The 13,820-nt window shown below is 47.0% G+C and overlaps 1 protein-coding gene across 4 annotated transcripts in view; it reads left to right on the top strand.

Annotated features, from left to right (window-relative positions):
- DPYSL2 (dihydropyrimidinase like 2) overlaps positions 1-13,820 on the top strand; it is a 60,289-nt gene that overhangs the window by 32,291 nt on the left and 14,178 nt on the right. For all 4 annotated transcript variants that reach the window (XM_014943146.1, XM_014943145.1, XM_014943147.1 and 1 more), the window contains 4 exons: positions 6,234-6,398; positions 7,451-7,512; positions 8,740-8,820; positions 9,716-9,784. In XM_014943146.1, the coding sequence (XP_014798632.1) occupies positions 6,234-6,398; positions 7,451-7,512; positions 8,740-8,820; positions 9,716-9,784 (377 nt within the window). The remainder of the gene's footprint in view (positions 1-6,233; positions 6,399-7,450; positions 7,513-8,739; positions 8,821-9,715; positions 9,785-13,820) is intronic.

Raw genomic sequence — 13,820 nt, 5'->3', positions numbered from 1 at the left:
TTACAGGGGAAAGCTGGAGCTGAGGGCTATTAATAGAAACTCCAGGAAGGGGTTGTTAGCAAGCCAAGGCCTGCTCAAATGAGGCAGGATGCAAAAAAGAAAAAAATTGAACATGCCACAATACCAGGAAGCTATAAAACCCATTAATCCCCACCCATGAGGACATCCATCCAAAAAGTAAAGTTTTGTTTGCAAGGCAGGGCTAATCACTGACTTCAGCTCTCCCACTGAAGCAATAATTTCTCTGGAGGTCAAAAATATAAAGGCACGGCTCTTAAACTGCTTTTTTTTTGGTTTTTGTTTTTTTTTTTTTTGAGAGAGCTAAAAAGTGCCAGAGAGAGATTATATAGGGATTTTTCATGGCTTCAGTCTCGAAGGCTTTCAAAAATATAAAGGCACGGCTCTTAAACTGCTTTTTTTTTTGTTTTTGTTTTTTTTTTTTTTGAGAGAGCTAAAAAGTGCCAGAGAGAGATTATATAGGGATTTTTCATGGCTTCAGTCTCGAAGCATCCTGCAGGCTGTTGGTGAAGCTCCCCACTCTGCTGTGGGTCATCCCTCGTGCCTGGGCAGAATAAGCACAAGAAATCCTTTTTTTAAAACCAGGCAGTTGTTCAGGGCTGAACGGGAGCCACAGTTATTCCCCTGCCTCAGAAAAAGCTCTTAAGGACCAGAAAGCCACAGCCTCTCCGAGGTTGTAAGAGGAAGCCAAGATGTGATGCAGCCCTTTAGAAAGCTGAGATGGGCACAATTTAGGTGTGCTGTGCCCACCAGTGGGTCGTAAGTAAAGTTTAAAGTCTACTCACTTTAAAGTAAGTGGGAAGATCCAGTGGCTGGATGAAGACCAAAGTTTTTCTTAAAACCAGCCTTTAATACACGCTGATCTGATTAGAAAACATTAGTGCTTTATAAACTGATGCTGTCACTCCTACCCTGCTTAGATTTTTTTGTGCTTATGCTAAAACAATGCTACTTTTATCTTCCCCCCATCTCTTGGAAATTCCCTTTAAATCAATTCCTCTAAGTTTTGGCCTTTTCCTTTAACATCCAGTGCCTGATGTTTTAAATCAATTCCTCTAAGTTTTGGCCTTTCCCTTTCCTTTAACATCCAGTGCCTGATGCGCTGGTGGTTGTTATCTCTCCCCCGCAGCGTTGGACCATTCTGGCTCGTTGGACACACAACATTTCAGCGTGGCTGAACGCCAGCTCTGGTATATTAAAGCCCCACAGATAAGCTCCTGGTGGTTAGTGGTGTTGTCTCACTTCAGCTTATTGTCTGCCTTTAATCTTGAGCCGATTAATCTGGCCAAGGAGGAGCGAAGAAGGATCAGGAGCGAGACAGGCAGGAAAACATCCATGGACGATGGGTGGGTGGGAGGTGAAATAGTTGGAAGCCGGAGCAGATGCACCTCGTAAGTGGAGTGAAGTTGTGTGTAACGATGGGAGAGCAAAGCCAGGCCCATCAGAGGTAATTAAGAGTCTTGGTGATGGTGGCTGGAGCAGTCGTGGAGTGTGGGTTACGCAGGTGCTCAAACCCCGCTGCCTTCCAAAGGGAGGTGAGCACTCGGTTTGTCTGGGGAAAAAGATAAATGGCCTGTCCAGTAATTTTGGGAATCTCGTCATAAGGGAAAAATGAGGTGATTTGTAAAATACAAAATAGTTTTTTAATTTCTTTTTTTTCTAAAGCAATTACTTTGCTGATGGAAACCAGCTTGCTTGCTTCTAAGCCATAGGCTGTTGCATTGTGGTGTCTGCATCTCAGAAGGTTAAAATATAAATCTACAGAATGTTTTGTGTTCGTGGCTGAGAAACCACTGTAATCCCACCCTCGGCTTTGCCATTTCACTTGCTGTGAATGTACGTTAGAGAAATATTGGGGTTAGGTCTGAAATTCACTCTGATTCGGAGAGCCGCTCTAAGGACCACAAGCTGTTTAGTTCCTCCTTTGAAGGTTTCGGTACTGATGAAGTGATACTTAAATGATCTTTTCCTTTTCTCTTTTTTTTTCTTCCTTTTGTTTCTGTTTTTGGAGCAAGCTTTGAGCTTAAATTGAGCTGGCAACTTCCTTTTCAGACCTCAGCCGCTGACATCATTTGTACGGCAATAATCAACAACAGGAAGAAAACATCTGGGCTTGGAAGCACGAGGAGATCAAGGCCATAGTGGTCTAGAGAATAAAGGGGTGACAACAGTCTGTGTTGCCACAGTTTATCTTGAGCCCGTCCTGCAGACGCGAGGCCGCTCCAGCGGCCGCAGGAATTGAGCATTCCTGGTTTCCCAGCTGAAGGAATGAAGGATGGGGCAGTAAGCTGGGGGGTTCCCTGGAGAGAAGCGGTTCGGTGAGGTCAGGACAACACGCTGCTTTTCACATGGGAAGCCTCCGGGGTCATCTCCAGGGCTGGGTCAGAAGCCCTCGTGTCCGTGGTGCTGTGGTGGATCATACCCAAGGGTCGTCTTGGGAACCTGGGGCTGTGGGAACGCAGCGGATGGGGCTTTCATCAGCTGCTTTGTGCTGCTCTGAAGAACAGGGGCCTTAAAGAAAAAGCTTTTTTTGTTTGACTCTGAGCTCTTGAGCTCTGCCTGAGGGCTGGAAGGAGAACTTCCTCTGAGCTGCGTGTGGGCGATTCCTACCCGTACCAACAGGCAGAAGGAGCTGCAGTGCTCAGTTCTTTTAACCGCAGGCAAAGAATCAGTCTTGACTCTTCTGCTTTAAAGGATCCAGGCTCATTCTTATTTATTTGGGCTCTAGCTATACTTTTATAACTTTTAGCTTTGTAAACCAAATAACATCAAAACCCTCTCAAAAACCCCAACTCTTCCGTGAGCTCTACCATGTGGGGATGCGGGCGATGATCATGCCAAGGTAGTTGGCCCCTTCTGTTGTAACAAGGGATGGTAAAATTGAGGAGACACTTGCATTTGTGTCTGAATTACCTCTAGAATAGCACTTAGGGTTGCATCCACCTTCCTCATGTCTTAACATTCAGCTTCTGCTACCTCACCTGCGGCAGCACGGCTTCCTTCCTCCTCTGGGATGCCTCCTCTATGACTTTGCTCCTTCACCAAATCTCTATGGACTAGTTAAATCACAACTTTTTGAAGACTATTGGCTTACCTCGCATATTCAGGCCGCCTTCTTGCTGTCTTCTTCCACGTGAATCTAAGGAAGAGGTTGATGGGTGATGTTTGCCTGGCAGGGAGCTGCTATGGAAACAAACCGTGGTCTGTTTTGGTGGGGATGATGGGTCATTTGGCTATCGGTGAGCTCCAGGGAGCTGCTGGGAGATGTGTCGGCAGCACAGCTTCCATATGAGATATCCCTCATCCCCGGAGCTGGCTTTCATGCACATATGCACCACTGCCTCCATCCCTTACCCTTATTGCAACCAGCTGTGGTTTGACTTTGTCGAAGATCTGATAGAGCTGCCTTTACCCCCTCTTCCCACTCCCTCCACACACTCCCATTAGTCATACTTGGGCAGCGTATGAAATAAGATGGTGATAAAGCTCTGCTCCTGGACACCAGAGTCATTCCTAGGGGCTCCGTGCTGCGCTGGGAAGACTCGGCTGCCTTAACCCCTTGGTGCCTCCAGGCAGAATTTCCTAATGCCCATAAGCCATGTATCATCTCAGGATTGATGGAGCTCTTAGGGCACCTCTCCTCTAAGTCGAGATGGATTTATTACTTTGGTGTGTTAGAGATTATATGGGCTTTTTTGGCTTTTTAATTCGTGTGCTGAGGAAGACGGCTCTTGTGTTAAAGCACTGGCCATTTGTGAAAACTTTTGTTTTCTCTGTATCCCGTTGGTAATGCAGAGAGAATGTTATTTTTCTCTCTGTTGTTCATACTACTTAAGCTAAAGATTAACTTTGGCAGAGCGACAAGAGGCTACGTACTGTCCAAGAAACAATTCAGTCTGGAAATGAGTGGAAGGTTTCTGACCACTGGGGAGGAGCAGCTCATGGAACAGAAATTAGATTATATATATATTTTTTTTTAAAACAGGACAATTTATCGGCTGGTTAAATTTGGGTTGTGTTTCCCCGAGGGTGGTGAAAAGCACATCCTTGATCTGATGCCAGCCACCAGGCAAATTTCAGAGCTTTCTTCACTCACAGCGTGGATTTCTCTGGTGGGCAGGACACTGCTGTCTGAGGAGGTGAAGGCCACCAGTGGTGCTGCCGATGCACCAGCAGAGAACTTGGCATCACATCCTTCCCTTCGCAGGCTGGCGTGATGCTTCCAGGGGCAAACATAAGCCTTTTGGGGAAGGCAGAAGCATTTTCACTGCTGTGTTGCTGTCTGTCACGTAGCCACCTTGGCAGAAGGGAGAGAGGGTGGGCAGAGTTTTGTGGGAAGGAGGGTTCTTTTGGCTCATCTTGGCTTTCTACACTGGTTGCACATCTTTGGACGTTGGACATTGGAGATGTTGTTACTGAGTCTGGTGGCTGAAGCTCCTGGGTCGTTCAGGAGAGCTTTTTCAGTGGGTCGAGAGCTCCCGGTGTAAATCCAGCTCTTAAGGCAGTGCAGAAGCAGTAAATCCAGGCTGACGTGTCTGCGTGGGGGGGAAGCAGAGCTTTGTAGAGCCCAAGAGCTTCGTCTCTTTGTCTCTTATCCCAGTTGTGATTTAGAGCTAAGTGCGGAGCTGATGGCAGCCCAGATACTCACCAGTAAAGTTAAAAATAAACTCCTTGAGGTTTTCTGCTGATAATTGAAGCAATTTCTAATTTTTTTGTGTGATTAGATGTAAAATCAAGCCGGGGCTCCCTCCTCCTCCCCAGCAGTGCCTGCCCAGGTTGTGACCCCTGAAGTCCCCCCGGCTTTTCCTACTCTCTCAGCAGCAGGGCTGTTTCTGAGCTGCTGGCTCGCTGCTTCTATTTCATTGTGTCTAGTGAAGATCTTGGAGATTCCGTGAAAGCTGTTCACATTACCCTGAGGAACACTAAACCTTCAGATCCACATCTCCTTTGTTACCCTTTGAGGCTGCTCTGTATCTGTAGTGTCCAGTGTCTGCTTATGAACCCTGTTGCAGCTGGACCTAATGAGTTGGGCTAGAAGGAGGACGAGGCTGAGCAGATGCCACAGACAAGCAGGACCATCATGTTGTCAGGAGGTGTCTCTCCAGCCATGACAGACTGTTCACAGAATCACAGAATGCTGTGGGTTTGGAAGGGAACTCTAGAGATATCTAGTCCAACCCCCTGCCAAAGCAGGTCCACCCAGAGCAGGTCCCACAGGAACGTGTCCAGGTGGGTTTTGAATGTCTCCAGAGAAGGAGACCCCACCACCTCTCTGGGCAGCCTCTTCCAGGGCTCTGCCACCCTCAAAGTCAAGAAGTTGCTCCTCATGTTTAGATGGAACTTCTTATGTTCAAGTTTGTCCCTTTACCTCTTGTCCTGTCCCTGTGCACCACTGAAAAAAGCCTGGCCCCATCCTCCTGACACCCACCCTTTCAGTATTTATAGATGTTGATCATAGAATCATAGAATTGTCCAGGCTGGAAGGGACCTTCAAAGGTCATCTAGTCCGACCTCCCCACAGTTGGCGGGGACACCCTCAACTAGACCCCTCAGATCCCCCCTCAGTTTTCTCTTCTCCAGACTAAAGAGCCCCAAGTCCCTCAGCCTTTCACTGACTGTGACCTTCCAGCAGGGCTGATGGTCCTGCTTCTTCCAGTCCTCACTTGTAGCCCATCTCTGGAAGACACTCTAATATGGGATGTGCAGCACAAAGCGATGCTGGTCCATGTGTGGAGTCCTGGGTTGTCATTGTGGATGTGCCAGTCTTCACTCTCTTTGGGTGCCTCTTCTAGCATATCCAGAGGCACAAAGTCCCTCTTGAACACGAGGTGCCGGGTACTGAAAGCTGCTGACTGATGCTCGTGGGGGATCTTGCCCTCGTCCTTGTTTATTTGTCACCCAAGGGGAGTGGTGTTTATAGAGCTCTCTGCGGTGCTTTGTGTTTGCTGCCCTAGGAATTTCATTTGCTCCATCCACAAACAATGGCAGGGAGCAGGCTGTAGTAATTGAGCTACTTCCTTCAGTTTTGGCTCCTCATCAGCTTCCTGGCTGCATTCTCGGATGCTTTAGAAACCAGGTCTTTCAAACTCAAATTTTTTAAAGGGAAGGGGATGTCTTGTTTTTGCAGCAGCCTCTGCAAAACATTCTTTCTCTCTTGGACATCCAGAAAAGCTATTGCACCAGCCGTTCACCAGTGCTTTGGTTGTCTTTCCCAGTCGATCACGTGGTTCCTGAGCCTGGGACCAGTTTGCTGACAGCCTTCGACCAGTGGCGAGAATGGGCAGACAGCAAATCCTGCTGCGACTACTCTCTGCACGTGGACATCACCGAGTGGCATAAAGGGGTCCAGGAGGAGATGGAAGCTCTGGTTAAAGATCACGGTAAGTTCAGTTACTGAAAACTGGAAGCTCTTTCTCTGAAAGCTCAGAGAAGCCTTTCCCTTCTTTATTTTTTAGGGCTGTCTCTTGTGAAGTATTTTACATCTAAATAAAGCTGTTCTGGGCCTTGATGTTGACTTGGCCCATTCTGGCTTCTTCTGGAAGGTTGGCTGGTCACTGTTGTAGAGGGACGTTGATTTTGGAGAGGTGAATCTCCTGCTGCTGCCATGCAGAGGAGCACCTTCGTTCAGTGACGGTCCTTTGATTTTCGTTAGTGCAGGTAGGTGATAGATTGGGCCATTAAACCGTTGTAAACAAGGGACAAATCGGGCCCAGGAGGAACAATCCAGCACTGCTTGCTAAATGTGGAGAAGAGCTGAATAAAATGACCTCATAGGTTTTTCCCCTCTTTAATTTCCTTGACGTTTCATCCTTAGGCTAGAGTATTTTTCCATCCTGTTTGGCGTTTAAAAAAAACAACCTGTTACGTCCTGATGAGCGCTTTCCCACACATGCTGGGTAGGAGCTTTTCCTGGTCCAGAAGGCAGGAGAGGGGAAGCTGAGGGATCACTCCCCATGTCTGGGTCAGTAGGAACACGGTGGAGGAGGAACATCCTCACGGACACAGATTTCCCATCCCTCTTGCAGGAGGGAGCGGGATCCGTCAGCCAGGCCCAGCCTCTGCTTTTGTGTGTGATTCATTTTGCTTATTTTCTTACTCAGCCTCCTACGGTGCTGAATCCACAGAATTATTCTTATTTCTATGTTAAGTGGAAGCCTAAGGGTTTAGCTGTCCCCACGGCTGGAGCGCAGGCTCCTCCGTTCATTAATAGATGCCACATGGCTGGGGAGATGCTGGCTTTACGACGCACACACGTGTCTGTACACATTTCACAGCAGATTCAAGTCATTTCTTTGTCTGCCCATCGTTATTGCTTGGAGGGGGGCAGATTGAGGGGGACATCTCCTCTCTGTGAGGAACGCAGTGCTTCCCAGCTCTCTCTGTGCCTGCAATTTGCACATCAAAGATAATTCCTTTGCTCTCTTTCTACCAGGTGTGAACTCCTTCTTGGTTTACATGGCTTTCAAAGACCGCTTTCAGCTCACTGATTCTCAGGTAGGAAGGCTTAATGTTCACCTGCTTCGAGCCGTGTATTGATCTCTTATAAAGGTTTATTTCCAATGCTCTTGGATCTGACATTCTCCTTTGGTTCCAGCCTTTGTATGTGTAACAGTTCCCAAGATCTGCAACAGTACCCAGAGCTCTGGTTTAAAGAATATTTTTAAAATATTATTTAAATAAAGAAGAAACAATAAAATCAGCATATTATTTAAATAAAAAAAAGAATATTTTTTTTAATTAAAAAAAACCAAACCAACCAACAACAAACCCTAAAAGGCTTGGCTGGGGACAGCAATGGCAAAACCCTCATTTTGAGAGATCTAAGGTTTTATTCCAACTCCTTTGGTGTGGAAACAGCGGCAGCTTTATAAATTGCTGCTTTCTGCCTGGGCTCAGGGCAGGACAGTGACATCTCTGGCATAGCTGTTCCGTGGGTTTAGCAGCTGAAACCCATCCTGGTCCAGAAGTGGGTTTTTGCCTTTAGCATTAGAATTGCCCTGTCTTAGAATTACCCTCTTGTTTGCTCTTCTAGTGGGTTCGTTTGGGCAGATTTAATTGTTGAGATGGGCAGTTTATATTTCTAAATGTGGTGGGAAGAGAGGAATGCCTGGGAGTCCTTTGGAACAGTGTAGGAGGCAGTGGTGTAGGACAGTTATCTCTAATGACTCTGGTAAGAGTTTTAATGAGTGACCTTTGACGGAGCCGGCGTCAGTTGTGGGTTACTCAACCTGAGCCCTCTCAAACTCATTGCAGGAGTGGGAAATCACATTGGTCCTGTCCCTTCCCAGGTGGTGAGAGGGTTGGGTGCAGGATCTCTGTGAAAATCAAACATAAGGGTTGTTTTTCATGCTGGGCACCAGCAAATGAAGACATGAAACACGTACAACTCTGCTCTTTAAAATCACTCCAGATTTTAAAGCACTGTGCGTTTTCTGTTTCTTCCTCCAGGGTGGTAAATACACCCAAACCTGGCTCTGCAATAGTGCTGCTTTGCCACATCAGTGGTGTCTGACTACACAGATTGGGAAATTTACTTGTAGGCAGGAAAATAGATCGTGTCTATCCAGTAAACCACATTTTCTATTTCTTCGTGCTTCTTTTTCTCTTCTCCATTCTGCTAAATTCTATATACTGAAGGAGTCTGGAGTGCATACTATATAATAGGTGTGTAGCTGGGCGTACCCTCGGGGTATAATGTACTGCATGTCTTCTCTCTTCCAGATATATGAAGTCCTGAGTGTAATCCGGGACATCGGTGCGACAGCTCAAGTGCACGCTGAGAATGGTGACATCATTGCTGAGGTATGTTGTGTTTATTCTGTGGATTATTAACTTCAAAACGCGGGGAGAGATTTAAATCCCAAATCCTTCTTTGCAAACAGAAAATCAGCAAGACTTTTAAAAGCATGCCATCAAGGCTGGAAGCAGAGCCGTGCCTCAAATCTCATCCCCTTCCTTGTCACTGATAAAGCAGATTTTCGTGGCAGCTTTCAGTCTGTGGTGGATATGGGCTGTCTCTGCCTTTCTCCCCATCAGTGAAAGGCTGTGCCTGGGTGTGACTGTCATTGAGTACAATAAAATGTTCTGCAGTAACTAAAATCAGGGGGAGTGGGAAGGGAAATTGCTTCATACAGTACCTGGGATGCCGATATTTGGGATCTGTTCATCCTTTAAAGAACAGCGAAGAAGAAATGTTAATAATGTATTTGGATTTAATCTGATCTTCAGCTCATTTTATACATTACGTCTCAATGCAAAACTTGGTGTTGCAGAGGATTTCTGCGTTGTCTGACTCGGGAAGAGCCCACCTGAGTCTTTGAGCCCAACCTGCAGTTGCAGGATGATTTTTTTTTTCATGAGATACTGTTCTGCCACATCTGGGAGATTATTTTATAGACGCAAATGAGTAGTGAAGGTTGAGGGGCTCTGAACCCAGGCTGAAGCAAATCAAAATAAAAGGTTTCCCTGACCTCCTGTGAACAAATCAGCAAGGGTTTTGCGAGCTCTGGTTATTCTCAACGAGGGAAGTTGGCCAGGACTCTGGTTGTAAGGCCCTCATGGAAAGCCCCATGTGATTATTGGTTAGCACAGATGCTTAGAATCTCACTTGTGCCTCTCTCAAACAGCTGCCTTTGCTGCAAGAAAAAATACATGTTGCTTTAAATCTTTTTCCTGTGCTTTTTTCTCTCTGCCTTAGGAGCAGCAAAGGATCCTGGAGCTGGGGATCACAGGCCCTGAAGGGCATGTGTTGAGCAGACCTGAAGAGGTGAGGACTTTACTGCCTTTGCATTTATTCTCCCAATTTATAACTTTCCTGCATTGCCATCAAGTACTTCATATTGAGATGAATGTGGCCGGAAACATGATTTCATCCTGGCTGTAAACATTATTGCTGCATGGGGTGAGGGAAGAGGCCAAGACTAAACTAGTAACTAGGCCCTTCTAGAGAACTAACTGCTACGGGTACTTATGAGGAACTGAGGAGCCTTCTCCTGTACTGGAGAAGAGGACATCTCCAGGGAGTAATTCTCTCAGCCTGAGATTTGATTCCCCCTCAGGAAAAGCTCATCTCTTTCTGTGTATTATCAGAGGTTGTAAAGGCTCTGCAGGTCTCTAAAGTGAGGTGGGATGTGTTTGAACCACTGAGCCTGTGACAACCTCTGAAGACACAGGGTTGGTACTTAGCACACCTTCAGTTCACCCCTTTGATAGCCCAAACTGCAATCAATCCTATGTCAGGAGATGCAGAAAGTCACAGAATCACAGAATATTCATGGTTGGAAGGGACCTTGGAGATCATTGAGTCCAACCACAGAAAATGCTGAACCTGAAGCGCAGGTGGGGCACAGTCTGAGTCACCAATTCCTTCATCCAGCTGCTGCACAGCAACACTTTAAGATGGATCTCTGAAGAATTACCTCTTCTGATAACGTTGATCTTTACAGAGCTAGAGCCTGAAGTTCTTGTAGTTTCCCATCACTATCAGCCGAGTTTTGCATGACTAAAGACTTCAGAATTTGGGTTTATATAGGCAATCTGCCACTGACTTTTCTATATACCATTTCTTGTGCTTCTCTCTCAGTTCTTAATTTATCAAGATTTCCCTGAACCAGGAGAGATTTTTAATATATGCCCAAATCCTGACATGCTGTTTTAGGCACTTGCATAGCTTCCATTACCAAAATATTTGATCTTTTGATGAACATTTTACCGGTGGTGGACTTTTTACACCGAGAGGCTGAGTGGTTTGCTGAAGGCAGGGAAAGTACGTACCAGAGAGGGGAGGTAGTTCTCACATCCTAGCCCAGCACTTTAATATAATTAACCTCCATACTTGCCCGTTGATTTCTCTAGAGTTGAGCACCCCAGTCCCTCTCAACTCCCTTCTAAGTCTTTAAAAGAAATCTCAAGAGTAAAAAAGAACCTTAAAACTTGGCTGTTCAGATTGGTTCCCATTGGATTTTTCGTTTTCAGTCTTTCAGTATCCCTAAGCCAGACATCTCATCCTGGCATCCTGCGTTTGGGAAGTCCATCCGTTACGTACAAGCAGTTCTTTTTGTTCCTCCAAGACATGGGGGCCGCGCTGACTGCCAGATGTGGCAGCTGGAGGCTGGGGGTGTGAGATCATCCCCACGTGCCCCTCTCTGTTTCCTCCCCTTGGTTCAGACAAGCAGCATCCAGAGGCATTTCAGTAGGAATATAAATCATTCAGTGGCTTCATGCAGAAGGGGAAAAGAAAAAAAGTAATGCTTGACTTGGGCAGTATGTGAGTGCTCACACAATTTGTTTGGCTCCGGGAGCTGGGATTTTTTGCTTCCTGGAAGTTGTGAGCAAACACTTGCACTGAACCTTCCACCCACCCACCCCTGCAGTTGTATTTTTATTTTTTACATAATTTTTTGGCTTGCATCAGGAGAGCAGGAACAGCTGCTGACGTGACGCTTGGGGCTCATCTGTGGAGCACCCCTGAACTTGTAGTGACTTCAAAGGAAGGATGCTCCTTACCTTGAAGGATCTGGCCATCAAACTGGCCAAGTTTTGTCTGGCTACTTCAAAACTCAGCCATAGTGGAGCAGGAGCTTTAAAGTGTGAACTGGGTGGCTCCCTGGCTCGGTTGGGTTGTTACATCTGTCCTCTGCGCTTTGCAGAAATGTTTTTTTTTTCTCAGCAGAGCAAGGAGGGCTGCTTGAGGACACGTGGCTGCCTCAAAGGAGGGTCAGTAAAGCCTCTTCCCAGTGTCACTGGGCAGCTTCCGAGCAGCTGGAATCAGCTGTGCTGGCTGCCCGGAGCCTGGAAGCGTTTGGTCCAAAATTCTCCTCCTTGAAAGTCATAGGAAACTGAGCAGGAAACGATGTCATCTGGTTCCCTCCCCGCCTTTTCTCCAACGCGGGAGTAACTTTGTGTTTTTAAAAACATACAGCTCCCTCTGAGCTGGCTGACAAAAGCCAAATCTGGTGACAAAGGCCAGATTCTGAAGGTGGCAGCAGATCCATAATTCCTGTTGTCTTCAGTAGGAGCAGATGTTTCTTGGTATCCCTCTGGGGTGCTCTTCACGCTAGATTTGGCTTTTCATGCTGCCCCTTATGGTCCTAAGGACTTCATGGTGGTTGTCATCTTACTGAGGAGCTGCTTAACTCGGACCTCCACCTACAGCAAACTAGCAGGAGTTGTTGAATGAATCTAAAATATTTCTGTAATCAAGACTCCCACTCAATTCAGTGACTCTTAGGTCAGAGTGAAGCATTCACGGTCTGGCCGTGTGCATGGGTGTCTTACTTGGAGCATACACATCTTCTGAATGGCCAGGTTGAGCAGAAGGCATGAATTAAGGCTTCAGTTTCGCTGCTGACTCATGGCTTTAGCTGGCTCACCTCAGGAACCTGGGTTGAACCAAGGTGACAGCATTCAGCCCTTTGTCCCAGCCAGCAAAAGGAGCCTTAATTAGGACATCGCCATCCCAAGTCAGCATCACCCATCACTTTCTGCAAAACCTTCCCCCTCATAGCTCAGATCATTCTGCGATGACTTTTCGGAGCGATCCATCATTTTTTTGTTTTTATTTCAGCCACAAAAACGCTGAAAGCACAGGCAGTCCAAGTGCTCCAGGAAATGTCTGTCTTTTTTTTTTTCCAAGAGAATTGCTGTGCTAGGGCTTCCAATGCATACTGGTAATTGCAAACATTCCCCTTTAGACTAGTCGTTGGGTTATTGTTATGTGCCTGTCACCATAGCATCTGGGCACAAGGCATGAATTCAGCAGCCTTGTTCTCTTCCGTGCAGAAAATATTCTTCCTCCTGTTTAGCAGTTCCTCAAACGCCTTTTTGGTTAAAAAGTCTGGAGGTGCGTGGCGTTTTATCCCTGCTTGGCCAGTGGGGAAACTGAGGCACGGGGTGGGAAGGTGACTTCCAGTGCTGCAGGGACAGAGCTGTGTGCAGGCAGTTTGCAAACGAGTTGCCAATTTTGTGGAATCGCTGGCCCATTGGAGTTCTCTCCTTGTCTCTCAGGAGGGATGAGGATGCTTTTCTTGGCTCTTTGGTTCAACCTTCATCTTCCCTGTGAGCGCTGCTGGCTGTGGTGTACTCGAGTCAAATGTCCTGGAATAAACACCCTTCCTTGCAGCCTTTTCCATTGCTGTGGGGCAGCTGAGCCAGAAAATGTCCCCTTCTGTCCATCACCCTGCCTGGGGAGGGTTGGTCACGAGCCCTGGTGTGGTGACAGGCTGGGACTTTAACCCTTTTTGGCACTAGAAACCAACCTGCAGGTGCTGGGGGGCTGGATTTCTTTTTAAAAAGAAATCCATGTAGTTTTTCTTCAAGTCCAGCTGCAAACAGGGCAGTGAGAGAGGGGGTGGCTTTGTCAGCATGAGCAGAGCTGGGCACTGGGACATCAGTGTGGGTGAATACACCGTTCCCTAAGCTGATGGGTCCTTAATTTCAGGTGCTTCTTTCAATGGGTGAGGCACGGTGCTGAGAGCCAGTGGTCAATGTATTCTGATTCTGGGACTGATGACAGTTGACAGCAATAAGTGACTGGAGAGCAGATTTTCAAAATCCTGAGCATGGTTGGACCACTAGTTGGACCAGCAGGTGGAGAGAGGTCATCCTGCCCCTCTGCTCTGTCCTGGTGAGTTCCCATCTGGAGTACTGGGACCAGTTCTGGGCTCCCCAGTTCCAGAAGGACAGGGAACTGCTGGAGAGGGGACAGCAGAGGCTACAGAGATGATGAAGGGCCTGGAGCATCTCCCTTACGAGGAAAGGCTGAGGGACTTGGGTCTTTTTAGTCTGGAGAAGAGAAGGCTGAG

Source organism: Calidris pugnax, unplaced genomic scaffold (genome assembly GCF_001431845.1).
Source record: "Calidris pugnax isolate Ruff unplaced genomic scaffold, ASM143184v1 scaffold88, whole genome shotgun sequence".
NCBI lineage: Eukaryota > Metazoa > Chordata > Aves > Charadriiformes > Scolopacidae > Calidris > Calidris pugnax.
The sequence above is the reverse complement of the archived record's forward strand: the minus strand, read 5'-3'. Positions and strand labels throughout refer to the sequence as shown.